Below are 26,517 nucleotides of genomic sequence, written 5' to 3'. Positions count from 1 at the left end.
CACAGACACCTTTTGCGCAGAGGTTATGTGGCAGTTTTGTGATGTTGACTAAGGCCCTCATACTTATTATCACCAGTGACCCAAGCCAGGATTTGAATTCAAGCCACTAGACTCAAATCTAGTTCATAAACCCAACTCTCAACCACTGCCTCCACCTCCCCGCGCTGAACATCAACTATCAGACTGAAAACAGCTGACAGTCCCTTGTATTATCACTCGGCTGACCTACAGGTAAACTGAAAATGAACTTCTCTCACAATTCTTGCTGCTTTTTTCTGGGCCAGCTGCCACCCACGCGCATCTGTCAGTAACAGTGGATGCTTCCACTTGCGTTGCAGATGCTCACTGCTACCTGCTAGTTAGTGTGCATGACAAATGGGTCTTCTCATTTAAGTGAGAACATTTCACTCATTTTCCTCTGGCCTCTCAGGCTGTGAGGAAGCATTCATCACAACAATTTATTTCATGACTTCCCCACAACATATGAATAAATAATTACACAAACTCACTTAGTGCCTGCAACTGAATCTAACATTTATGAGTCTGTCAGTCAGTCAATCTGTATGTCCATTAAAGTCAAATGATTTGACCAAGACAGTCCTAAGCTTGAGCTAGATAACTCCAGCACTTTGTTATACAACTTATATTGACCAAGGCAACACCACTGGCATTTCTTTCCAAGCTTCTTAGAAGCCCTCCTGACTAATGAAACATCTTCTGAGGACCACCTCAGAATTCTCATCCACCAATAACCTTCTTTACACTGCAGCGAGGGAAAAACCAGAACGTGAGGTACAATGTCGGCTCTCCAGATCTGAACCAATCTCTACTGATTAGGTTCTGTATGAGATCCAAAACTAGATGGGGGCTATTTTTCACTTCTGATGGAGCTACAGATGAAATTCATGCTGAGATGGCAGAAATTCATGTGAAAATAGCTGATCGTATGATATTTCTACCAACCAAAAACCTCACAAGTGTTCTGTGCCATCAAACGCTAACCCTCATTTGGACTAGAACCTCATCTTAAACTTCCTCTAGAGCTGAATACCATCTCCTTGACTCCACTCTAACTAAATGCCTGCACCCAAACCAAGAAACTCTCCTCTGCCTTATTGCCCATTTCCATTTGATACCTGATATTCTGTCTGATTTCCATTCCTTTAGCCAGCTATAATTAATCTGTTTTAGTTACACCATATCTCAGTGTGAAGTTCATTATGCAGGGATAAAACCAATGTAATTTTTGCTGTTTGCCTTGACGACGTTTCAGCCCCTGCGGTTATTGATGAGAACTTGAAGTAAGTACCTTCTGTGTGTGTTGCGATTGCTGTTCACATGACCCTGTCCTGTGCAGCCTGGTGTTGGGCATTTCAACACATTCTCGTGCATAGCCAAGACTTTGTAGCGAGGAGAGGAAGGGAAGAGGGGAGGGAAGTAAAAACAACTTTATAAAAACAGAGCAAAAAAGACAAATAGTCAAGTTTTGATGGTGGCTTCCTAGAAATCAGCAAATATGAAACTGTGCAATTAAAAGTTGTCTGCATACAGAAAAGAGTTACAAGCCAACACTGCTCAGGTCAGCACTAGATTAGCATTTCTGCACAGGCCATCTTGGTCTTTTTTCCTTGTTAGCTGATTGCAATCCATTTTTCCTCCTCCCCCTTCATTCCAGAGCCATGCCTCCCCATTTCAGGTGGATTTAAGTGATTGGAGTTGTATCTATGCTTTTATCCTTAGGACTAGTCTTTGTTTGATTTTTAAAAATTTTAATCTACAGGATTATTGCTCCCTGCAGCGCTGACCTTAAAAGTAAAGAAAATAATTTGCTTTGCAAGCCTTTAGAAAGCACGCAGCTTGCTTTTTTATTTTTTTATTTTGTATGCACATTTGTGTGAAGATAACTGTTACTTTCGCCTTGTCTCCTGCAGTTCTGTGTTTGTGGCAGGTCTGCAACCTCTGAAATTACAGATAAGGCAGCGGTTGTGGGGTTTTTTGGCCATTATTCCATTATCATGAGCACACAATACTGAACTTTATTTACATGTACAGAGAATTCTATTTAGGATGTTGGTACAAATAGAAATAAAATCTATGTTTGAAAAAAAAAGCCAATGGCATAATGATAAACATTTTCTGCAGAATATATGAATCTTTATGTGGTATGTTGTAACTGTCAGAGTGACGAGTGATTAAAAAGAGATTTGACTCTAGTGCACATATCAAATGGTTATTCTTTTTTGCTATACAATAAAAAAAATTTGCTGTGGAGATTTTTTTTTCTCACCCTTATTCCCTCTTCCCGACAAGTTATTCCATGGGAGGGGGGGAGGAATCTGTGGGATTCAATATAGGGACCAAATCAACATGGTTCAACAGAAGATCAGTAGGGTTCTATAGAAATTACTGACAACACCTAGAGAAGTTAACGGAGAATGAGATCCTTTCTAAAAGCAGCATTTTTTTAAACCACCCTATAGAATTCTATAGCAGGGAGATCAGTATGGGATGGATCTAAAAGCCTGTAAAAAGGATATTCTTTTCTATTAAATTCTCCAGAACTTTCCCATAAGGGTAGCTATAACTTTTGTCATCATAAGGATAAGACACTGTAACTGCATCACGCAACACAAGAAATTAAACAATGCTCTTAGGCAAAAATTACCCCAGGGCAGGCGGCCAGCACATGAGCTATGCACCACTTCAGTTGTATATGGAGGGCTGATGTGCAACTGCAGCGGTGTACTGGTCTTGTGATGGGGCTCTTCCGCACAGGGGTGAATTTCACTCTAAGGGAGCATCTACATTGTAGCTAGGGATGTAAAATGGCCACCTGTGTAGATGGATCTGCATTAACTGTACTCTAGCTAGCTCACTAAAAATAGAAGTGAGGATGCCGCGGGGTGAGCTGCACAAATCTGCCTGACTCCCCCACACCCACGGGTAGATAGTCACTTATGCAACCTGCACTGAAGCCCTTGCCACTGTGTCCTCACTTCTACTTTTAGTGGCCTAACTAGAGTTCAGCTAGTGTGGATGCATCTAGACAAGCTACCATTCATACGCAAGACTGCAATACAGATGTGCTCGAAGGCGCAAATCTGCTAAGTGCCTCAGCACCCCAGGTTAGGCAGCCCTTTTTCTGCGGTGTGGAAATCCCTACAGTATACTCACTCTCTGGAGGGATCCTGTCTTTGTGTGGGCAACCAGACAGACTGCGATGGTGAGGATAGAGTCCTGTGACGTGACCGGTGCCATCACAACCTGGAGTAGGACATTTGATCTCTCGCTTCTCAGGTCTTGAGGGATCTAGGAAATATGGGGAGGAGGATGTGGGAAAAATATTACCCAAGGCAAGGGCAGCAACTGGGTACAAATCATGATGACTGGATAAAAGAAAAAGAGCTATTGTACAGCACTGCTGTGAAAGAGTTTATCGCCAAGATTTCGGGGTACGTTTGCATCTGTAGTTCAAGTGAGAGTCCAAGGTTGAATATTCACACCACTAGCTGCCTGATTGTTGGGGCAAATCAGGTAGTTACTGATGCAAAGACTGATTTGCACACCCAATTACATTTTTGTAGGTTTAAAAATACAGGTGCAAGTTTTGCAGGTGGATACGAAAGGGAGGCCATGCTCAATGTGGCTGAAAATGTATCCTGTAATGTGCTATATAAGGTCAGTGAGGCCATCTAAGAATTATGCCAGGATAATCCCATTGGCTCATCTTCAATCATGGACCAAGCCAAGCCAAAAGAAATTATTGATCTTAGGCCAGGCTTCAGTTTCTATAGGCCAGCGCCTTTAGTGTCTAATACTTCCTGCAGAATCCAGAAAGGCTCTGCAAGTGATACCCTGCTCGAAAAATACGTGAACTGCATTAGTTTTCAGGTTGGTATTTTCATATGAGTCCTATGCAGAATCAGTTGAAATTTTTCAAATTTTAATAGTTTTGAAATGTGAAAGTTCATTCATTCATAAATTAGGAACATTTTAAATGAAATTCTTCATGAAAGTTTTCAGTCAATTTTCAAATGGAAATTGATAGAGCTGGTTGATTTTGTTTGTGTTTCAATTAAAAAAATTGTTAACGTTTTTTAATTTAAAAAATGAAAAGGGGGGAACATTTGCAAATATTCCCCACCATCACCACTTTCCTGCCCTATGCTAGGAAAGAGCATAACAAACTCTCAGTACGAGAGGCGTGCATGGAATCAGGTGGTTCCTGTCAACAGCTTTCCTTTGTAGTTTTAGTTCAAAAATCTATTTAAAAGTAAACTGGTGCTGATTAAAGATTCTGATGAAACTGATGGATTGAGGATATTGATGGCACTTTCTCCATGTGTCCATTCAACACGTACATCATGGCCCCATGGAGAAGGCTTCTACTTATCTATTGCTCAAGTAAAATATGGCACCAGAGCCCAAATGCCCTTAAAATCAGGCTACAAGGTCCATAGCATCTGGTCTCACAGGCTTTTTCTGGAATGGGAAGAATAACCAGAAGGGTGGCACTGGTGGGAGAGTTTTTGTTCTGAGTTTATTTTGGAGGGTCCTAGCTTATGGATTTTGGTCTTAATTGTCACTGGGAAGACTTTATAGCCAAAAGACTGGGTGGGAACATTTTAATAAATGGAAAGAAATACAATAAATATAAATAGTCTCCCGGATTATCCACTCTGCATTGCTTTTCCCATTTCTGTCTTAGAGGTACAGGTTGAGATTTTCAAAGCCAACTAGGGGACTTGCCGCTCAATCACCTAACCGAGCTTGAAAATCTACAACCAGCTAGTTTTCATGGGACACTTAGCAGTGAAGCTCAGATTCTTTCACAGTGCAAAGCTGTTGGGGAGGAAGATGGTTCATGGAAGCTTGTTCAGATACTCCACCTTTGCTGTAGTAGTTTTTTCTGATAGTGTCCAAAGGTTTGTTTTGTTTTTCGTCCACCTGGAAATGCTTTACATGCTCCCCTGGCAGGCGGCTGGGCTCCCTCATGATCTTAACCTGCTCGGCTTTGAGCGCAATGGCCTGCTCCAGCAGCCCCAGGTTCCCTCTGGTCATCATGTCGTACATTTCAGACTCATCGGTCACGGTGGATTTCTGGGAGCGAGCATCGTCATCTTTGTCGTCGTCTGACCTGACCTCCACGATGACCGAGTACTCAGGTTTTGGGCTGAACCGCCCTTCACAGTGGGTTTTCTGGGAGTCCCGAGACGTCTGAGGAGTTTCTTCACAGATGACTTCAGGTGCCAGCTCCTCCTCTTCTTCCTCTTCCTCCTCCTCCTCCTCCTCTTCTTCTTCCTCTTCCTCCTCCTCCTCCTCCTCCTCCTCCTCTTCCTCCTCGTCATCCTCCTCCTCTTCTGCTTCTGCTTGCATGGCCTTTTGCAACTTGCAGGACTCCTCACAGTTCATATTGTCCCGATGCTCTGGACACAATTCACTGCTACGTTCGCTAGTGACCTCAATGACTTCCTCCGCATCCTCAGTTTGGATGATAATTTCCTTGTCACATTCCTCCTCGACCACCTCTTCTTCCACCCCTTCATGGACCAGGTGCACAACATTAACAGGAGGCTTGGAGACCTGCAGTTCATTTTCAGGCATCTGTCCCTCTATTGCAAGGGTTTCTTCTGCTATTTGGCCTAGATTTAGGAGAGAGTTGGCAATGATTTCTTGATAGCTGCTGTAATTGGCCTTGCTAGGGCCAGGTGTACTGGTAGCTGCGTTTTGTCCATAGCGTGATGATTTTGCTGGGCTTCTTACTGCAAAAAGGAAGATGGAAAAATGTTATAAGCTCATAAAGAGCTCTTTGTCTCCTTTCAGCTTAACTGAACCCCAAGTCTTGCTGTTACGCCCTGGGTGAAGCCTGATTTATTGCATTTAGTAATGGCAGGTATAAAAAGGGATTTCCATTTTTAACTTATTCCCACTGATAAGCTAACACCTTCAGAGATCTATTTCCTCCACTGAGCCATCAGAAACCATCAGCTACACATTTTTGCACATTGCCTGCACTAGCCCAAGGTGATGTTTTCATGGTAAAGAGCACCCCATTGGAGGCTGATGCAAACTGCCTCAATAAACAGGGATCCATGATACACAAATACATTTAGAAGGAAAGAGATAAGGGAGAAGGCTAAGGTCCCAGGGCCAAAACTCTGCCCGGGTTACGCACAGATACCTCCTCCCAAAGCCAATGAGACTGGCATGAATTTGGGCCTAGGGGCCTTACTCTGTGACCACTGAGCATAAGAACACTCATCCTGGGTCAGATCAAAGGTCCATCTAGCCCAGTATCCTGTTTTCCGACAGTGGCCAATTCCAGGTGTACCAGAGGGAATGAACAGAACAGGGAATCATCAAGTGATCCATCCCCGTTCCCAGCTTCTGGCAAACAGAGCCTAGGGACACCATCCCTGACCAGTCTGGCTAATAGTAATTGATGGATCTATCCTCCATGAACATATCTAGTTCTTTTTTGAACCCTGTTATATCCTCCAGCAATGAGTTCCACAGGTTGAAGACAACAGAAAAGCTCACAACCTGTCTCTGGATCAGGCTCCAAGACTCCAGGGTGCCTTTCCCATTGCTTTACCTATTAAGCCACACAGAGAAATGCTTTTATACTCTCCATAGTTCCTTCCCCAGGAATCGTCACTGATGGGAAAGCTCTTATTTTTAAGATGTTGGAGACAGTCTGTGACCAGCATAGCCAGGAACAGCCCTTCTCAGATTAAACAGGGTTTTTCTGTTGTTCTTCCACTGAATATAATAATGGAAGAACCCATCCTATACATAATTTAGAGGCACTATAACTCTTCATTATTAACACTCACTGCCCTTTTTCCATCTGTAAAATAAGCTCTGCAATCAATAATGATAAAGCACCTTCCGCTGGCTCAGGGCTGGGGGTCTCCTCCTGTTCTATCGTCTCTGCCTCTTCCTCCTCCAAAGTCCCCTCTGATTCGTCAGTGACAGACTCCTCCTTCACCTCCGTCTCCTCGCTCCCATCGCTGTCCACGTTGTAGCCTTCGTCAAGGGCCAGCTTCAGGGGATGGGATTTTCTCTTTGACACCAGGTGCTCGGCCTCAGCATCCTGAAGTTTCCTCTTCTTTGCTAGAGGGCAGCTTTGTAAACTGGAGGGAAAGAGGACTCATTGCATGAAGGAGGCATGTCTGAGAAAGACCTCAGAAATGGATGCTTTATTCAATGAAGCAAGGGGTAAAAGAGTCCTTTAAGGACTGAAGAGAAACGGGTCAACTTTGGGCAGTGCATAGGCTGGGCCAGATCTTCAGCTGGTTTACATTGTCCTAGCTTTGTTGAGCAAGCAGAAGATCTGGCCTTCATTCTTATTCACTCTTCTCTAAATAAACTCAAGTATGAATGGGCCATAGGGTGACCAGACAGCAAGAGTGAAAAATCGGAACAGGGGGCGGGGGGTAATAGGAGCCTATATAAGACAAAGACCCCAAAATCGGGACTGTCCCTATAAAATCGGGACACCTGGTCACCCTAATGGGCCAGCTCCTGATGCCTATACTCAAGTTTTTGCTCAGAGATCACTGGGAGTTTGCCTGACCCAGTAAAAACATTTAGTCCTATCACATCTTACATCTAACATCACAATTCACGCTAGGCCCAGTTGTTTCTAACCTGGACATTGTTGGATACTAAAGGCTGTTGGTTGCTTCTAGCTATAAAACTAGAACTGGTATTTAGGTCCAGCCATTGTGGCATATTTAACTCATGGGCACCAGGAGTCCAGATCTGCACAGTATAATGCACTGATGAAAAATCTGTTAGCAGAAGAATGGACTCCAAGGCAGGCAATAAAGTGTGATTTTCCCACCCCACTCCCCTTCACCATGCATGCAAGTCGCAAGCAGACCAAGTCCTCAGCCTGAAGACATCTCAGCAGAATTAATAAACTCATTGTATAGCGACACAGCCTCCTCTTTTCTGCGTCGACCATGAGTTTGGGGAAGCTCGTTTAGGACCTAATCCAACTCCCATTGTAGTCAATGGATCTGGATCAGGGTCAGTTTGTCTTGATTCTTACATCTCTCTACCACTGGCATTCAGGTTCCTTAGACTGGAAATCCTCCGGACCAAATCTTACCTTCTGTGTCTTGCATACTTTCCACGGATGTGTCCTGAGCCATTACATCCTGGGGTAGGGCAGCTTGTGGGGGAAACAACCAAGCAACAAGAACAATGATGACTTGGAGAATGCGCTTTAATTAAAGTATATAAACTGTGGAGAGTTAAAAAGAAGCTGTGCAGAAGGAACAAAAACTGCAAAAGGGAAGATAATTTCCTTTAAATAGTTCATTTCATCCCTTTGAATTCCAAGCAAGGAGGGCAGGATGGCGGCTTTGCAGTTTGCTAAAAATTAATGAAATGAGTCACCCCATTTAATTAAATGAACGGTTCATTATAGTTTTATGAGTATGTTTAATTAAAGATTTGCATGTGTAAAAGCAAGCCTTTAAAGACCAGACAACTACCGTACCCTGCCTCCTACTGCCACTGTTTAGTTTTCTCTCTCTCTCTCTTTTTTTTTTTTACTAGTGCACAAAATAAATCATGTTTTTTTAAATTTCATTTTATGGCTTGTCAGACAAGCATTGTTTGAGGATGCTAGGAATGGGAGACCTGTTGAGAAGGCCAGGTTGAGGAATGGACATGGGGAGCCAGGCCTTTGGTGTCAGGAGTCAGAGCATGTTGGACAAAATTCACTAGCTCCCCTGCCCTGGCTTCTGCTCAGCTGAAGCGACAGCCTCAGCGCAGAGGGCTCCAGAAAGCCTAGGCACTGTGTGTGCCCTCTAAAGCCCTGAGCACAGGCTGAAGTGGTGCATGCTGCTTTGCCCTGCGCCGCTGCACAGGTAAACGTCACCCCTACAGACAGACCAGCCTCAGGAATTATAGGGGCTCCAGAGGCTGAAAAGCAGCTTCTGCCAGTTCGCCTGGCGGATGGACATTAGGCTTTGGCTATTGCCATAGGCTGCAAAGCCAGGGGGGCCACCCGGGACGTGGCTTGACCACTTTTTGACTGGGGTGGCTGGTTTCTCAACTCTCTTGCCAGTTGCCGGTCACGAGATGCAATTTGCCGGGTCGGGGGGGGGCTGGCTGGGTGCACATGCAGCCGCACGCACAGTGATCTCGTAACTAGCGTCCGTGCACGATGCGGCGGGGAGTGGGGCTGCGGCCAGCACCCAGGTCCTGCTCTGCATGTGCAGCGTGGCCTGTGCCAGGCCCTTGCCCCCTGCTGGCTGCTGAAACTGCAGCAACTCCTTCAGGATCCTCCCTCCCCTCTTCCCCCGCGGGTGTCCCTATGAACTAGCCCGGCTGAGCCAGGCAGTGCTGAGGTTGTTAGGGTTAACGCCTGGCCAAGGTCCAGACGGAAGCTGACGTGGTGCCACGCTTTGCTGACCAGAATTCAGGGCAGGGAGCCCTAGAGAACAGCAGCACTGCCCTGTTTGTTTTGTGGTTGGGAGCTTGCAGACTGGAAGGAAAGCTGAAGCCAGAGACTCAAACATTTGAACTCCCAGCGAGGCCCTAGACCTATCTCGTCTCAAAACCCTCCTGGTCCTGCTCCGTGTCCTTGTAACACTGGCTGCCTTTTGCAATAAGCTGACCTGTGACCTGCTTTATATCTGAGCTGATGATTCTCCTTTAACTCACGCGATCAACTGGGAGGCTGCACCGCGTTCTCTTTAGCCTCCTAGCCTTTGTACGGTGCATACGCTCAAACCAAACTGCCCCTTTCACGGGGTTCCTCAGATGAGTGGAAGTGGCAGCTCAGAGGATTCTTCCAAGTGACATGCTCGAGATCATACATAAGAAGATCTCTCCAGGCTAATGTGCATAATTGGAAGAGGGTCCCCTTCCCTTTTACTGATGATCTTAAAGTCTATTTAATTTTAATTGCCTTCAGTCATGACAGAGATTGCTCTGTTCTGAACAGCCCCAGACACGCTCTAAGTGACTGCACACAGAGACACGGAGCCGTGGTTGTGCTAGCAATGACTTGCCTGAAAAAATAAAAAGGCTTATTTAGTGTGGAACAAGAACAGCTCTGATGAAGATGTTATGGGCATTTCTAAACTTGGCTAAATCGGTTAAGGTTGATTCCCTTTTTTAAGGCAGTAAATTACAGCCTGTGGTTAAAAAAAAAAAAGAGAATAGCCCAGAGGCTCTGAGCCGAATGTATCTAAAGTGACTAGTGATTTTAGGTGGCCCATTTTTTGGTGCCTCGCTTTAGACAACTTCCCAGGTGTCCAACATTCAGAGGGTGGGCGCTCAGTGCTTTCTGGAACGCCAGGTCATTTTATCTCAGTCTAGGACTTTGATTTGTGAAATCCTTAGAGATGGAAATTTCTTACATCTTGGCAGGGGTCACGAGTGGCAAAGGGCTCCGTGGTTTGTTAATGGTTCCCCCTTCTTTGCAACATTCACCAATTTCTCTCTCTCTCTCTTTCTCAACAGCTTTAATACTTTTACAAAAGCCTTCTTATTGTCATGCAGATGACGCCTAGCTTCCAATTAGTCGATTAATCGTCCAGTTAATCAGGCAATTAGGTGACAGCTGCAGAGATGGCTGCGTGGAGCACTCTGTGCTGCCCCTGAAATATGTCACCTGCTTCAATTACCACCTCCACTCAAGTATTCAGCAATAAAAGTTAGGGAAGTGTAATGCCCAGCATCCCCCATGCTAGTCTCTCAGGACTCATAGCAGAGCGTAGGAGCAGAAACGCTACGAAATTAGGACAGTTAAGGTCCAATTACTCTTTGACATGGAAAGCTTTCTAATAGAGGCCACTAGGAAATGCAGCCCCTGCCATTAGCACAGGCCCAGGTTAGTGAATCCTCCTCTTGCATAAGCACTTATGTCAGTTTTACAGAGATCTGAGAGATCCAGGAGCCTGTGATTTATAATAAAAAGCTTTGTAAGACTGCAAAGGTTTGCTCCAGTTTTTTCCTCTTGCTGTTGCTGGCATGCAAGCCACACCAAATGAACAACAGGACCGCCTGAACATCTCAGGTATCGGGCTATGGGATGGCCAGGCTGACGGGTCGGAGTGTGGGCATCAGATCTGTACCGATGGAAAATCTTATCCTGTACCCGTGGGGCTAAATAAATTTAAAATCCATCCTGTAAGGCAGGGGAGAGGATGGAAGGAGAGATAGAGACCAGGAACATGGACAAGGGAGGAGGACCAAAGTGACGAGAGGGAAAGGGAACCAGTGAATGATCCAGGAATGGCAGCAGGGGGAGGACACCCGAGACAGAAGGGGAGGTTTGCTGTTAACCATTGTACATAACGATACTTTTTCAAGTGCCATTAGTTAAGGCTGCAGTTCCCTCTGGGGACTGGATCCTAGGCTGAGCTCGCCCTTGGTGCAGCCCAGAGAGAGGAGACCCTGAGCATTGTTTCACCTCCTCTGCTCCTGGGACTGGCTATGGGATGGAGTGGGGCAGTCACAGGGCTGCTCTAATTAACACCAGCTGGAACAGTCCCCGAGGGGCTTCCCTGCCAGCCAAAGATTGCTCCTTCTCATCCCTATCCGGCCGCCTCCCGCCCTCAGCCCAGCTTGCGTGGAGGAGGCAGTGAATGGGAAAAGCCAGATTCCCCGCCATGAAAGAAAGTGGGAATGGGGAAGTGCAGAGGGCAGCTCCCTCTCTTCTGCCTGGCGTGGGGAAGCCGTGTTCCCTTACAGCTCCCCTTACGCTGGGTCAATGAGAACTCTCCCCTCCTGTTTCAATCTGCTATAACTACCCTCCTGGGGTCCCTGTGCGCTCTGGGCTGGTGCAAAGGGGACTTATCCAGGGCCAAGGTCTGGCTACATGATGTACAAGGAACTGTAACACAGCTAAAATCCTGCTCATTTGTCTTCCCGATAGCCATAAAATGGGACCCGCCAAGTGGGAGGGGCAGAAGAAGAGGCTGCAGGAGGAGTTAGGGTTGGGCCTGGTAATAGATTTGCCCCATCTCATGCTTTCCACAGCTTTTATTTCCCTCTGGAATGTGCCAGAATCCCCTCCCCCTCCCCAAGTTATGGGGCTGAGAAGAAACATTTCTTACCTCACCTCCTGTCCTATGAGTTCCGTGGGCACTGAGCAGAGGAACAGGAAACAAAAGTGGAAAGAAACACAAAGTCGTGAGTAAAAACACAGATCCCTCTGCCACCGCTGAGCTAAGCCATCCTAGAACATAGAATAGGCAAGGCTACCTAGTAAACAGCAAAGCATAAACTCTCTGCAGCCCTCAGCCTGCTAACACTTACACACATGCTAAACTTTAAGCATGTTACAATTAGGCATGTCGTGTTTTCAGGGTAAGGGCCTACATCTCTATGTAGACACAAACACACACACACACGCTGAGCCAGATTCTTAGCTGCTTTAAACTAGTGTGGCCATATTGAAATCAATGGAGTGACATTGGTTTAAACCAGCTCAGAATCTGGACCTCTATCGGTAAAGGAACTGACTGAGTTCTCTCATGTCTCTTCAGTTTTTTGGCAGTTCATATGCATTTAAAATATTGCATTTTTCTAGTTTCTCATTTTAATCCCTTTTGTAATGATAGCACAGGCTCTAGATCAGAGGTGGGCAAACTACGGGCCACATCCGGCCCGTGGGACTGTCCTGCCTGGCCCCTGAGCTCCCAGACAGGGATAGGGTGACCAGATGTCCTGATTTTATAGGGAGAGTCCCAATATTTGGGGCTTTTTCTTATATAGGCTCCTATTACTCCCCACCCCCGTCCTGATTTTTCACACTTGCTGTCTGGTCACCATAGTCGGGGAGGCTATCCCCCCCCCCCCACTGTCCCTCCTTCCCCCACAGGGGACAGGGAATGAGTGGGGGTTGGATAAATGTGGGAGTCTGGGGGGGACTGTCGGGGGCGGGACTGTGGATAGGGGTCAGAGTGGCAGTCAGGGGATGGGAAACAGGGCAGTTGGATAGGGGGTGGGGTCTTGGGGGGTGGTTAGGGATGGGGGAGTCCTGGGAGGGGGCCGTTAGGGGACAAGGAGCAGGGGGGGTTGGATGAGTTGGGGGTTCTGAGGAGGGCAGCCAGGGGGCGGGAAGTGGGAGGGGGCAGATTGGGGGGCAGGCTGTTTGGGGAGGCCTAGCCTTCCCTACCCTGCCCTCCATACAGTTTTGCAACCCCAACGTGGCCCTTGGGCCAAAAAGTTTGCCCACCCCGATCTAGATTTTTAGGGATGAGTCTTCATTTCTGAATGATACAGATGGCATTACTGTATCTTTACTGAAAACCTGATGTCCAGCCAGGAATCCAAACAGCCAGGGAAAAAAAGAAGAAAAAAAATGCTATGTGGCACAGCGCAGGGTAGAAGGCATAACACAGCTGCTCAATTTGTTTGAGCTAATTGGGTTTCTGGGGGATGCAAATCTCAATGGAGTGACTCACAAACTTCAACAAACTGGAGGAAACAGTACGTAGCATGGTGTATCCAAGAAATTACCTTTTCACATAGGGAGACCTGGCTTTAAATGTGTTTAAGGCAGGTTTAAGGTGGGAAAATAAGCACAATCAGGCTGGTCTCATTATAATCCCTAATGAGCATTACATATCTTACAAAAACTACCACATAATGTGGCACCATTCAGCACAACTGGCTGTATCTGATTTTTGAGCAATGCAAATGCCTAGAAGGAGAATGATGTAGGTCAGCATGGAGTGAGGCACAATGGCCCAGCTGTGTGGATGAAGTTGCATAATACCTTCACACATCACCCTTCATTTTAACCAGTGCTATTAGTTCCTCACTTTCAGTGACCTTTGAAATGCATCAGATCCATACACACAGAAAAGAGAAAAAATAAATTCAGAGGTTGATCTGTAATCATTACACAGGGTACCAATGATCTGGATATGACTTTACACACTGCAATATAGATTACAGCACCTTCCTTCTTTGCGGGGAAGAGGCATCTAGAGGATGAAATATACAGTTTTTTTTGTAAAGCTGGAAAATAAATAGCAATCAAGCTTTAAATTAACAAGTCATTTGTCCTCAAGTCCCTGCCATGAGATGGCCTGTTTGCTTCTGCAGCATGTACAACCTCTGCCAGGCACTCTCAGATGTTCAACTTCAAAGCCTCTAGCAGAGCATACATGATGAAAGCCTCTGGAAGTGATCTGAAGCTATCACGATTCCTATAGAACTAAGCATGGAAGGGATTTTTTTTTTGCAGGGGGGAGGAGGGAAGGTTAAATACTATGTGGGGTGTAAGTGTTTGTTGCTAGAGCTGTTTTTGTGAACAGATCTCCTGGGCTGGGGGGAGGCAGGGAAGCAGTGTTTTAAAAACTTGAAAGAATGAGATTCTGGGTCTGAAAGGAGAGCCTGCTTGGAAAAACCGGAGCACATTAACCTCAGATTTAGCCAATGTATGTAATTCCACACAGGAGGAGAATAAACGGCTCACCTCTGATAGACTTTGATCGTGTGCGTGCTCTCTTATCATCATTTTCTAAACTCATCTGGAATCAAACAGCGACAAAATTAGCATTTAAAAAAAAAGTCTCAGTCACATAGGATGTATTGGAAACAGTTACCCAATATAAATGCCTGGAGCTGGGGAGGCTGTAATGGCTTTTTGAGAAAGACACTGATTGTATTACTTTTAAAATTAAGGCCAGACTAACTTTGCTGGGTTGACTCTAAGGGGAGGAGTCCTGATTTGTCTTTTCCCTATAATATGAAGACTTCACCCAATAGGAACGTAGCATTTCTCTTGCTCTATGGACCAAATGGCTGAAAATATGGCCTTATTGAAGTCAGTGGGAATTTTGCCATTGATTTTGATGGGTCCAGAATTTCACCCAAAGTATTTCTGTATGGTCAGCTTGTGATACCCTGATGATCATCAAATAGTATTTTAAACCACAAATGATCTCACTGAAGTCAATAGGACTTCTAAGATAGGTGCTGCTCAGTGGGAGAATGGATATGATATTCTGCCCCACCAAGTAAATAGCTGGCTTTGTTTTGCAGACATTGCTTTTTAGGGGTTGAGCACCTGCTGGTGCAAAATGGCATTGTTCCACTGACTTCCCTGAACCAGCTGAGTGTTTGCCCCTTCAAGTATAAAACAACTTGCATGTTTTCATCCTGGGGGGGAGGTGGAGAAAAGGACTTTATAAGGACATCATTTTGGAGCCAGACCCTGCAAAGTTTTACTCCTGTGAGCAATGATTTTCCATAGATGTTATTGGAAGCTGCTCCCAAGAGCAAAGATTACTCATCTGAGCCAGGCTTGTCAAGATGCGGCATTTGTTTTATGCAAAGGGGCCCAAGCCTGCAAGGTACTCAGCACCTCAGGAATCTTTGAAGGCAGTGAGAGTGGAAGGTGATGCCAAATCACAGGATGAGGTCCTAAATCTGTATTCAAAAAACCTACCAACTTCTTTTCCCAGCTGAATGCATGAAGGAAAATAGCAACAGCCTTGAGGGACCAGATGAACTTCAGCATGACCAGATGAACTTTAGAATGGAGTAAAATCATAATGGGTGAAATTTTCCCCTCTGCACAAGCCCAGCTCCAGGTCTATGCACCCTGGAAGTATCATTAAACCCCATTTTAAGGGTTTTAATGAGACTTAAGAGGTGAAGAGGGCTTGTGTTGGTCCTCTGCACAGGGGAAAAGTTACCCAGAGGTCTTCAAAACTCCATCTAGTTCTGTAATCGCTGGACTAAGATACAAAGACATTTTCCCTGCACAAACAACCATCATGCTGTATTAGCAGACATGGTAACTAGGGGATATCAGAACCTTTCCCCCAAACTCAAATCAACCCTTTTATGAATGACAAGAAATTCAGTTAACTTCAGAAAAATGTAATACATTCTAAGGACAGAAGGGACTAGGGTGACCATCTCTTCTGACCTCCTGGATGCCTCAGCTTGGAAGGATTGGATTTTTATTGGTAAACGTTGATTTCATCATACACACACAAACCGATGACAAAATATTTCCTATTGATGATCATTGAAATTCACTGATAGGCAAAGTAAGAAAAATGCTGCTTGAGAACTTGGAGTTTGATTTCAAGATATTTACTTTGTATATTTTCACACGTCATGTTGACAACTTGTGTTTTAATGGTTATAAAGCTTTAACTTTTGGCATCTCAGTGTCTACTGTCATTGAATAATTAGTGTCAGACCCCCCTAGTGTCTCATCTCCCATAACTTCCCACAACAGTGAAAATTTGAATCAATAAAAATAGAAAAAAAAAATCCTGAAGCCCCATTATTTTGCCCAACTCGGAACATTTAAATTGATCAAAATTAAAAAAGAGCCTTAAAAGTAAACAAATATCAATATTATCCATCAAAATGATACAAAAATAAAAACCAAATTCTGCCAAGTCTATGTATCCTGCCGGCCATAGGACTTCCCTGAATTAATTCCTCTCTGTACTTGGAAAAACATTTGCACACACATGCACCTTTGTGCTTCCTGCTTTCACGTCCCCCAGGATTGTTGGCACACCTGCAAAGAGGGCTGTACTGCACTACCCAAGACCGACGTGAACCAGTCTCTCCTGGGAATATTGCGAGCCAATCCACTCCCGGGAGATTAACAGACTAGGGTCTCAATCCTGCAAGCCTACACGCTTACCTTTACCCACATGGAGCAGTCCCATTGACTTCAGTAGGCCCAGGTTTGGAGACAAGGCTATGCCTTGACTGAAAAACGTGTGCTTTTCCAGAGAGACAGCTAAGTTGGTGTGAAACCCTAATGGAGACAGGGCACCATAGTTTTTACCTGTATGTAGCCAGCTGAGGTCAATCCCGAGTTGGGTAGGGTGTAGATAGGGTGAAGAGATAGCAAGTGTGAAAAATTGGGATACTGTTTTTCAGGAGGGGGAAGGAATAATTGCCTATAGAAGACAAAGCCCCTAATATTGGGATGGTCCTGATAATATCGGGATATCTGTTCACCCTTAACATGGAGGTTAAGTCCATTAATGGCTATTAGCCAGGATGGGTAAGGAATGGTGTCCCTAGCCTCTGTTTGTCAGAGGGTGGAGATGGATGGCAAGAGAGAGATCACTTGATCATTACCTGTTAGGTCCACTCCCTCTGGAGCACCTGGCATTGGCCACTGTCGGCAGACAGGATACTGGGCTGGATGGACCTTTGGTCTGACCCAGTATGGCCATTCTTATGTTATGTTCTTATGTTCACCCTAGCTGTAGGGTTGACCTCACCTAACTACCTTGATATAATAACTATTTGTGCCTTGTTTCCACAAGGATTTTACATGGCATTAGCTGTCTTGATGCAAAGCAGTACCCATTGTTTGGCAGTGAAGACTAAGCCTCAGTGAGTTTTGGATGAGGTTCTGATTAGCATCAAACTTTTAGAACTTTATCTGAATGCAACCTCCACATTTCTGGCATTTCATGCCCTCTCTGGGTCATGTGGCCATTCCACCACTGCTTCAGACATAGCGGGGCTCATGTCTGGAAAAAAAAAATCAGCAAGGTGCCATGCAACTCTTTCCATGTGCTTTTTAGGAGTATTATTTAACATGTATGTGTCAACATTTTATTAGGTCACTGGGATCTGCACAGGCATTTTTATTATTATTTAACATTTATATTGGTGTAGCGCCTAGAAGTCTCCACCAGGTCAGCGCCCTATTGTGCAAGGTGCTGTACAAACGTCCAGTAAAATGACAGCCTGTACCCCTAATAGCTTACGTGCTACAAGATGAAAGATACCAGGTGGATAAGACTAAAAAGTACGGTGGAAGACTGGTAACAAATGCAAGGGGATGTTTTTGCACAGCCCAGCTGTGGGTGCAGTTCTCAGCCAATCAGTAGCAGTTATAATAATAACTCCTATCTCTTTTAACACTTTCCATCAGTAGATCTCAAAGGAGGTAAGTCATTATCCCATTACCCAAATGGGGAAACTGAGGCACTGAGAGATGAAGTGACTTGCCTCAGGTGATCCACCAGGCCAATGGCAGAGCCAGAAATAAAACCTAGGTCTTCTGATGCCCAATCCAATTCACTGTCCACTAGGCTGCACTGTCTCGCCTGTAAGAGCAACTCGCCATCTGCCCAGCTTCTAGCAGATGGCAGTTTTGTGTGGGCATTGCAACAGAAGTGAGTTTTGAGGAGGGTTTTGAAGGCGGGTAAGACAGTGGCTGTATTTTGACTTGGAGCTTTATCTTACCCACAAGGGGCCTTGTGGGAGACAGCACAGAGATGCTTGGGGGAGAAGCAGATGATCAAGGCTGGTATTGTTGGCAGGCTGCAAGCAGGGGCTCGAGGGAGCAATAAGATATAGGACAGATAGCTTATTTGTCTACAACCACAAGCTCTGGAGATTGCTCGGTGCAGCCCTGAATGAATTCCCTCTATTATGAAACAACGATAAAAGTGGCATCTGCACTTTTGTAGAGCGTTAGTGTATATAAACATCGCCATCTATTGGCATGAGAGCATAGGGCATGTTGTATTGTTCATATGTCTTTATAGTCAATAAAGTTGCTGTCGTGCATGATGAATAGCATCTTCTGTGTAGCTTTTTCCTTGGTGCACTTCATAGCATCCCTCTCCCTTCACTCAGAGAAATTTTACACAGATGGAAGGAGGCATCCAGATGACCTCTAGATTGTGGGCATCAAACATTATGCTCAGTAGGGAATGACAACATGAATAAATAATACTTGGGACTTCAAAGTGCTCCACATTAATTAATTAAGCATCACAACAAACCGTGAAGTAGTGAAAGCTGCCATGCAGCCACCTCTGGGGTGCAACGGGGCATCTGTTGAACAGTCAGCACCATGCAACAGCTTAGGCAGGATGAGGAGAAATAATTATTTATATTACAGCAGCACCTGCAGTCCCCAGCGCCCTCTCGCAAGCAATCTCAATAGGCAGAGTATAACAAGAGGAGCTAGAAACTAAAAGAATAGGAATAGGCTCTTATGAAACACACCAATGGATCTTAAAAAACTTTCAAAAGCATGCAGGGCTTCAGTTTTACATCTCATCCTAAAGATGGTCAAAGAGATGTATGAAGTTAGAAACTTCTGTATATAGGCAGGATTGTGCCCTGCTCCAATCTAGATATATAAAGAAGTAACCAGCAAGATCCCCCCCACACACATCAGTTTGGAACCTAATCTTCTATTAACTCCATGTAGAGGAAAAGGTCTGTTCTCATGGACTCAAGCGGAGCAGGAACCAAGCAAGTTTTTTTTTAATATGGATGTAAGTGTTTATGATGAGGTACAGTGGATTCCTGATTAGGACTGCCGGACTTCCCTTTCCACTGAGCTGTCAATCTGTCTCCTGACACAGGCATTAATGTGGAATTACTCTGCTTCTGTTGCAATGCCTGGACTCCTGATTACCTGAACTCCTGGCTAGCCAAACATATTTAACGTAATCAAAGTGGTGCAGAGAATTGGGATTCTAGTGTCCCTTTAAAACGGTTGCATGGAGGAGGAGGGAGAAGATAATACATTTCCATCCCCATGATTATCATACATGTCTGGTTTAGAGAGAGAACAAGAACATTCAAACCCAATTTGTCCTAATAAAGGTGAATTAACTTCTGCACAGAATGTCCCTGTCTAAGTGTTCTCATCTCAACAAAGTCCTGCTGGCCATCATGTGATGAGCTTCTGCAATGTAACAAAATGAAGTGGCTCGAAAAACTAAAACCATGGTTTAAATAGTGGGTGTGTGGAATCCTAGCATTGGTTAAATACATTCAAAAGGAGAAGGAAGGGAACAGAACTGGAAAGTGCAGCTGGAGCATGCACTGTAATGAGCAGTATGGTGCTGCTTCCCTTTTCTGTTGCTCTGCTGGCATAGTGTATAATGAAAACAAAGCATGCTGGCTCCTCATTGGAATAAAGCCCAGCACAAGAGCCAGCTATTGACCACGTGATCTGTTCTTCAATGAGGAGCAGGAGAGGCTGTATTTAAATGTGTGACTCAAAATGCCTCCTCTAATTCTACTTAAATTCTTGAACGTATCCTTTCAAAAAATGTGTGTGTGTGTGTGTTTCTTTACTGTAAGAACTGAACTGGCAGAAAGTGTGATTTGCACCTGTATTTTTCATACTAAGGTGTTTATTTTAGTTTCTAAAAGCCAGGAGATGACAAAGCCCCCTGAGGTGCCACCTCTGAAGAAAATGCCTCAAATCAGCAAGATGAAATTTCCCCGCGTAGCCCTCCCTTCCGCCCCCTGGTAATGCAGCACTAGCATCCAGTGATTTATGTCATTTGTGAGGGGGGCTGGAAAATATCAAAACCTGGAGTAATTTATGCATCCTGTCAGCTATAGTCTTGTGGTGCCGGAGCGTTATTCTCTACGTTTATTACAACCTTCCCAATAACCCAGAAGACAATTACTATAATTTCTATTTTTAAAGCCCTGGTTCCCCATGGACCAATGGCTCACATTTAAGTGTGGAGAGGAGCAGGTGTCAACAGGACTTCATTACATTTATGAGCCTTTCAAATGTGCTGTGCTCTGAGCTAGCTCGCTAATGCCTTCCGATGCATGCTGTACAATAGAACTAATATGTTTGATTGCTAGGCGGCTATGTTCAGCTGAAATGAAATCTAGAGCTTTTTTTTTTTTTGTCAGTTTTCCCAGAGAAATTGGCAAGCATTCTGCTGGGGCCTTGGCAATTTGGATTTCCTGCAGATAAATTATTCAAAAAGCAGAGAATAGAGAGGGCTGCGGAAAGCGTAATGGGCGCTGCTTGCAAACTGCTAACTCCTACTGATGGAGCTAACAGCTGTGGTATTCCTTTTTCCAGAGCACCTTGCCATTTGCAATGTATCGACTTTTTTTTTTTTTTTAAAAAGGACAACAGGAAGCACTTCTTCGCTTTGGTGTGAAGAGCTTCAATTTAAAGGGACTGAAATACAGAGGGACAAAAATTCAGGTCTTAATCCTGCCCTTTTGGGGAAGGTAGACTGGAAAGGTAGCCTGGAGCTTAGATAGCTTGTTCATAACGGTGCCAGTTAAGCACTGCTAGTGCCCAGAAATTGGTACCCTCATACACAGCGTATGCAACGTACTTATGCTCCTAATCACTCAGAAAGCCAGTCACCAATGAACCCATTCTTGTTAGCAAACTCAGAAGACAGGCCGTGGATTAAGTCACCATGGAGACTGAACTACCGACTCTCTCTTTGAGATGGAAGGAGTATGCACTGCGGCCCATATTTTCAAACAACCTTTTGCATAAAGTGCAGGAGGGACTTCTGGGTCTTTGCTCTTTTGCAGACACACAGTGGCTTCGATCCTCAAAGGAGAATGCATACATCACTTACACAGGATGAAAAATAGACCAGAACTCTGAATGGCCAGGGCTGGAGCATGCACAGAGTGTCTGGGTGCAAACGCATCCCACTGGGACTTGGAAGAGAGGTTTGGCAAACCACCCAGCTTTCCTGCCCACATACAGCACCATTGGCACCACTGCTTTTGCAGCTACTACAAGAAACAACAGTATAGAGCTTGGATGGACCATCACATGACCACATGTGGAAAAGGCAGAGGGATATTGACAGTTTGACCTGCTGGTGTTGCAAGTACTGGAATGAGGAAGTATTATATGGGCTGGCTGGATTAGTTGGCTTTGCAATGTATCCTTTTCACATTTTCCCATGGATAAGACCCTTTATTTCTTGATAAGAGCTTCACATGGCTACAGCACTGGGGAACTCATCAAAATAGGATAAATAGACTTTTTGAGCTCTTCAATAAGATTTGCTGTGGGGCAGTAATGAGTTAGGGCGCGGCTTGCATTAGCAATCCCATATTTCAACTACCTACCCATTTAGCATGTTTTGTCAAGCAGAGTTAAAACTTTCTAAATTCTGTATATTCTAGCCCAGTATTTTACATTAAACACATACTATTGTGGAGTAACATGGTTTCAAATCCTAGGGGAGCACTGGAATTGTGCAAGTAACAGATTGTTCGGTGCAGCAGCTGCACCAAAAATAACCAAACAAAAAGTAACTGTGGGTCAACTCACAACGACTATTTTATATGCAAAACGACAGTCAAAAAGTCCAACAAAACATTCCATTCAAAATGAACCGTTTAGTTTGAGGGGTTTTACTTTCAAATTCAAAACAAAAAGGGCATTTGGAATCAAAATAGCAAAACATTTCATTTAGAAATGGTCAACATGAAAAATTTCGACTCTTTTAAACAAAATTTATTCCCCCCATGCTCTTTTTTCCCAAAAAACCAATTTAGTGACTTGGTGAAATGTTGTGGTCAATCTGAATATGCATTTTTTGGTGAAAAAAAGATGTCTTACAAATTTCACCCAGCTCTCGTCAGTGCTAACATTGGCTTGGAAAGAGAATTCTCTTACTCTCTTCTCCATCTGTAAAACCCACCAGTATTTTCATATCATTGGTTTCTCTCTGCTTGAGTCAGATAAAAACATCACCTTCTGACTTCCAATTCTAGCTTACAAGCAGGAGCTTGATGTATTCCTCTGCTGTACACTGGGGATGCAACACACGTGAGATTTAGTGTATGTGGGGGAAGGAGACATAGCCGCATGGCATGTGCCTTTCCCCATAGCCCATGAAAGCCCCTTTAAATGGTTACTGGATTCTCAGGGGGGCCTGTTGGTGGAGTGCTGAAAGGGGAGAGCCTCTACATGGCACACTGCCCTCCTGATTTGATGGATTTCCAATAGCACGCTCAGATGGAGGCTAATAGTTTTGGAAGACATGCACGCACAGGCATGCACTTTTGAAACGGTGGGCCTGTCTGAAATAAAGTTCTCCCCATACCCAGAGCCCATAAAGCAGCGTGGAACGAGAGTCATGCAAACCCAAACATCTGTCAGGTTTTTAAAGATCATTAGACTAGAAAATAAACCGTTTTTTCTTGGGTGACATTTCCCAGCAAGGTGCAAAAATACAAGGAAGCGTTCTCCTTTGAGCCCTCTTATACCTTTCTCTGGTGGCTTAAGCTGACAGTGCCAACTGTGAGTATCCTGAGATCTCAGTGTTCTCAGGCTCACATGCATGAGGCTTATACGAAACCACTGTCCTTTAGTTTTTGCCTCATCAATGAGAAGTCTTCTAGACAGATCATTTTAACATGAAATTTCAGGTCATATAGAGCATGTTGGCAGTCCTGGAGACTGACAGGGTATTTCCATTTGGTTTCTCACTAGTGTTCTTAATAACCCAGTTGGAAAGCTACCCAGATTTGTATTATTATTTTAACTTAGACTGAAAAAATAGAACCATCTCCCTTGCCTCTCTATGAAAACCGCTGGGCATTTCCCTGCACTGCAACAATCTTTTATCCTGGATTTCTGTAATGATGTAACATGGCTCTGATGATCTGAATACTGCACTACACTAAAGAACTACAGAATGCTAACCCCACAGTATTAGCTCAATAGCGTATTCGTAATACTACAAGGACACTACAGAACTAGCTACCTACCTTCAAATTTTATAGGGACACCTATTATCATAATACACGAGCAACTTCCATGTAAAATCAACACCAATAGCAAAGTCCCTAGTGGATTTACTACCCCAGTGCTATGCGACAGTACAGCCTTGTGGATAGGGTACTGGGACTGGATGTCAGAGAAACCTGGGCTCTCTCCCAAACTCTGCCATTGACTGACCGGCTGTGTAACCTTGAGTAAGTCACTTCACCTCTGTTTCCCCTTCCATCCTGGGTCTATTTAGTCAGCAAACTTTTAGGGGTAGGACCTATCCCTTACTATGTGTTTATACAGAGCCTAGAACAACAAACCCCTGATGTGGGTTGAGGCCCCCTTGGCACTTCCCTAAGCTGAATAATGTTAATAACGTCTTAATACTATAGGACCAAATCACGAGGCCCTTACTCAGATAAACTTGGGAGTTTTGCTTGAGTAAGGTACGAATCAAAACTGATAGTAAACAAACACACACATTAGTACTATATGGGTATAATACTTAAAGCACTACTCTAGTGCTATAATAATAATGATACAATATAGAGCTGAAGCTTAATTTGATGAAATATTTATGGGTTTGTTTTGTTGTTTTTTTTAAACACCCACATTTCTCTTCCAATGAAACAGCCACCGAACGTTTGTTGGTGCTAGCAGAAGTATTAAACACGATTTGAACTTGTTTAAGCTCATGCTCCATCTCTTGTTCTTTAAGACACCCACGTGTGACTTCCTTTGTACACCTCTCAACCACTCATGGGGTGCAGCCCCTGTTGTCGTTTTGACAGCTCTATGCAAATATATCATTAAGGGCCATGCTGAAATTCCCTACGGTCAGCGTTAATACTTTATGTATATTCAAGCCCTCTGCAGAGCTTGGAAGGAATAAAGCTACTCAGAAAGCACTCGTTTCGACAAAGAGGGGTGGGGATCTGAACGGAATATTGATTTTAAATGGAAAGAAAAAGCAAAAAAAAACAAAACAAAGTTTCCATGACTGTTCATTTGTAGGTGTCTACACATTCCGCTGACAAGAACCTCGGTCTCATCTACAGACAGAAAAGGAAGTTTTCACTTTCGTTTTAAAAAAAAATAACTGAAACCAGCCTAGCAAAAGCTGATAAGGAAAATGATACAAGAAACATCATGTTTCTCCAGCAAAACAGACTGAATAATAATTCTTGGTCTGATGTTTCCAGTTCTTCCCCCGTCCCTACCCCAAAAGGCCATTTGGCAGTTCCCTGGAAGAGGAGGCAGTAATATTACACCCAACTTTAACCCAGCTGTGGAGGGGAGCCAGGGGGAGTAAGTAGCCCCACCCGATCGGGTGTTACATATCTCAGGTCTTCAGTGCAGCGAACCCCTGTGGAGCTGCTGTTCCCCACTGTGCCTCCCTAAGCATGTGGGTGGGGTGGGCAAGTCCTTTCACTCCCCCAGGCTGAGCAGATGAGAGAGCTGCATCTCCGCAGTAAGCAATGCGGCATTCCCCACATCTCCACCTGGACAGGGGCGATCTGGAGAAGCCGTGCTTCCCAGGGGTGCGTCCCAGGCACAGCGCCTGGCAGGGTGATGCAGCTTACCCACCACTCCATCCCCAGGCCACAAGCCAGCCCTCGGTAAGCCAGCACAGATCCTATTTAGGAGGGAGAGAGCCAGGCTGCTTTCTCACATAAGTGCCACATCCTCCAGGAGAGCCCTTAGAAGATTAAAGCACTGATCAACCCACACAAGTGGTTAATAGATTGACGCTTTTACATTACATATGTCATTACAATTGGGCTAAGATCATTTATTGGTTGCAAAACATTGCTAGACAGGGGGATGGTTTAACTGGCAGCTTCATTAAGCTTTATTAACGTATCACCTGCTCCTTCAAAAGCAGCCGGTGCTATCGTGTGCACATGTCAAGAGGTGGCACTATCACAGGGCCCCAGGCCAGCACACGTCCCCTCTGAGAGCAGGCACATGCTCCTTGGAAGGTCTGGGCCTGTCCCCAGAAGTAGGTTGAATGGAGGGGAGCGAGCTTGGCCGTGCAGGTAACTAACACACGCAGCATCTGGCAGGAAGAGCTCTTGGGGCAGCTCAGCACCAGGCACCATCAAGCCCTTAGTTTTTGCCTCCTGACGTTATCAGTGTGAGTCAACTAGAACAGGGATAGCTAGAGGGTCGGTTATCTGCCCTATGGCTTTCTGACTGCTGGGGAATTAGCTCTGCATCCGGGAATCAACAAGGCACCTTGGAACAAGTGTGCAACCACCAGGATAAGGCTCAAGGGACCCGATTCTGATTTCACTTTTGTCCTCCCCACCCCCACACCAGGGATCACCCCTTTCACTTCAATGCAGTTACCCCTGGTCCAAGTGAGATCAGAAGGTGGACCCATGACGTTACATCAACCAAAAGTTTAAAGATCAGACTCTAAGAACCTCCCTTCCCACTCCCCCAAAAGTATTTTTTCCAGCAAACATTCCAGGAAATGAAAATGACTTTGGCACCATGGGCTCACTGTAGCTTTTAATTAAAAGGGGGAGAAAAAAAAAGGGGGGGGATTAGCTTAAAGCCCCCTCTACTTTTAAAAAGCAGAATGTATCTTGAAGCCTGCACATCAGCCCTGTAGCTCCCAGCTGTTATTTTGTAACCACACTCAGAGGCTGGTTTCCCCCCTCCCTCTTCTTCCCCTTTAGGGTCCTCCCTGCTGCTTGATTTAAATCCTCCTGACATTCCACCCATTGTGAGTCCCCTTCGCAGCTGAATAAACTAGCGGTTGCTTTTTGCTCCCTTGCTGCTTTAGAGAAAGGACACCCCGCGTGGATTTCTCCGGCTTCAAGTCTTGGGAGGATTTCTCCTTGACATCTTTATGTGTAGGATTGCAGCTATACCAACCCCCAAATTAAAAATTACAGCTGGATAATAAACATCCTAATGAAGCTGTACTGTCAGTTTTCATTTGCTAAAACTTACGCACAAATGAAACATTTACCAAGTGCTAATGCTTTGTAGCA

General features: G+C 44.8%; 1 protein-coding gene across 2 annotated transcripts in view; it reads right to left on the bottom strand.

Moving 5' to 3' along the window:
- Positions 1-26,517, bottom strand: part of MYT1 (myelin transcription factor 1) — a 110,885-nt gene that overhangs the window by 40,088 nt on the left and 44,280 nt on the right. For both annotated transcript variants that reach the window (XM_044986652.1, XM_044986653.1), the window contains exons 3-9: positions 14,459-14,513; positions 12,087-12,117; positions 8,120-8,182; positions 6,889-7,136; positions 4,890-5,762; positions 3,175-3,309; positions 1,310-1,400 (exon numbers count right to left, since the gene is read on the bottom strand). In XM_044986652.1, the coding sequence (XP_044842587.1) occupies positions 1,310-1,400; positions 3,175-3,309; positions 4,890-5,762; positions 6,889-7,136; positions 8,120-8,182; positions 12,087-12,117; positions 14,459-14,513 (1,496 nt within the window). The remainder of the gene's footprint in view (positions 1-1,309; positions 1,401-3,174; positions 3,310-4,889; positions 5,763-6,888; positions 7,137-8,119; positions 8,183-12,086; positions 12,118-14,458; positions 14,514-26,517) is intronic.

Source organism: Mauremys mutica, chromosome 13 (assembly GCF_020497125.1).
Source record: "Mauremys mutica isolate MM-2020 ecotype Southern chromosome 13, ASM2049712v1, whole genome shotgun sequence".
NCBI classification, from domain to species: Eukaryota; Metazoa; Chordata; order Testudines; family Geoemydidae; genus Mauremys; species Mauremys mutica.
The sequence above is the reverse complement of the archived record's forward strand: the minus strand, read 5'-3'. Positions and strand labels throughout refer to the sequence as shown.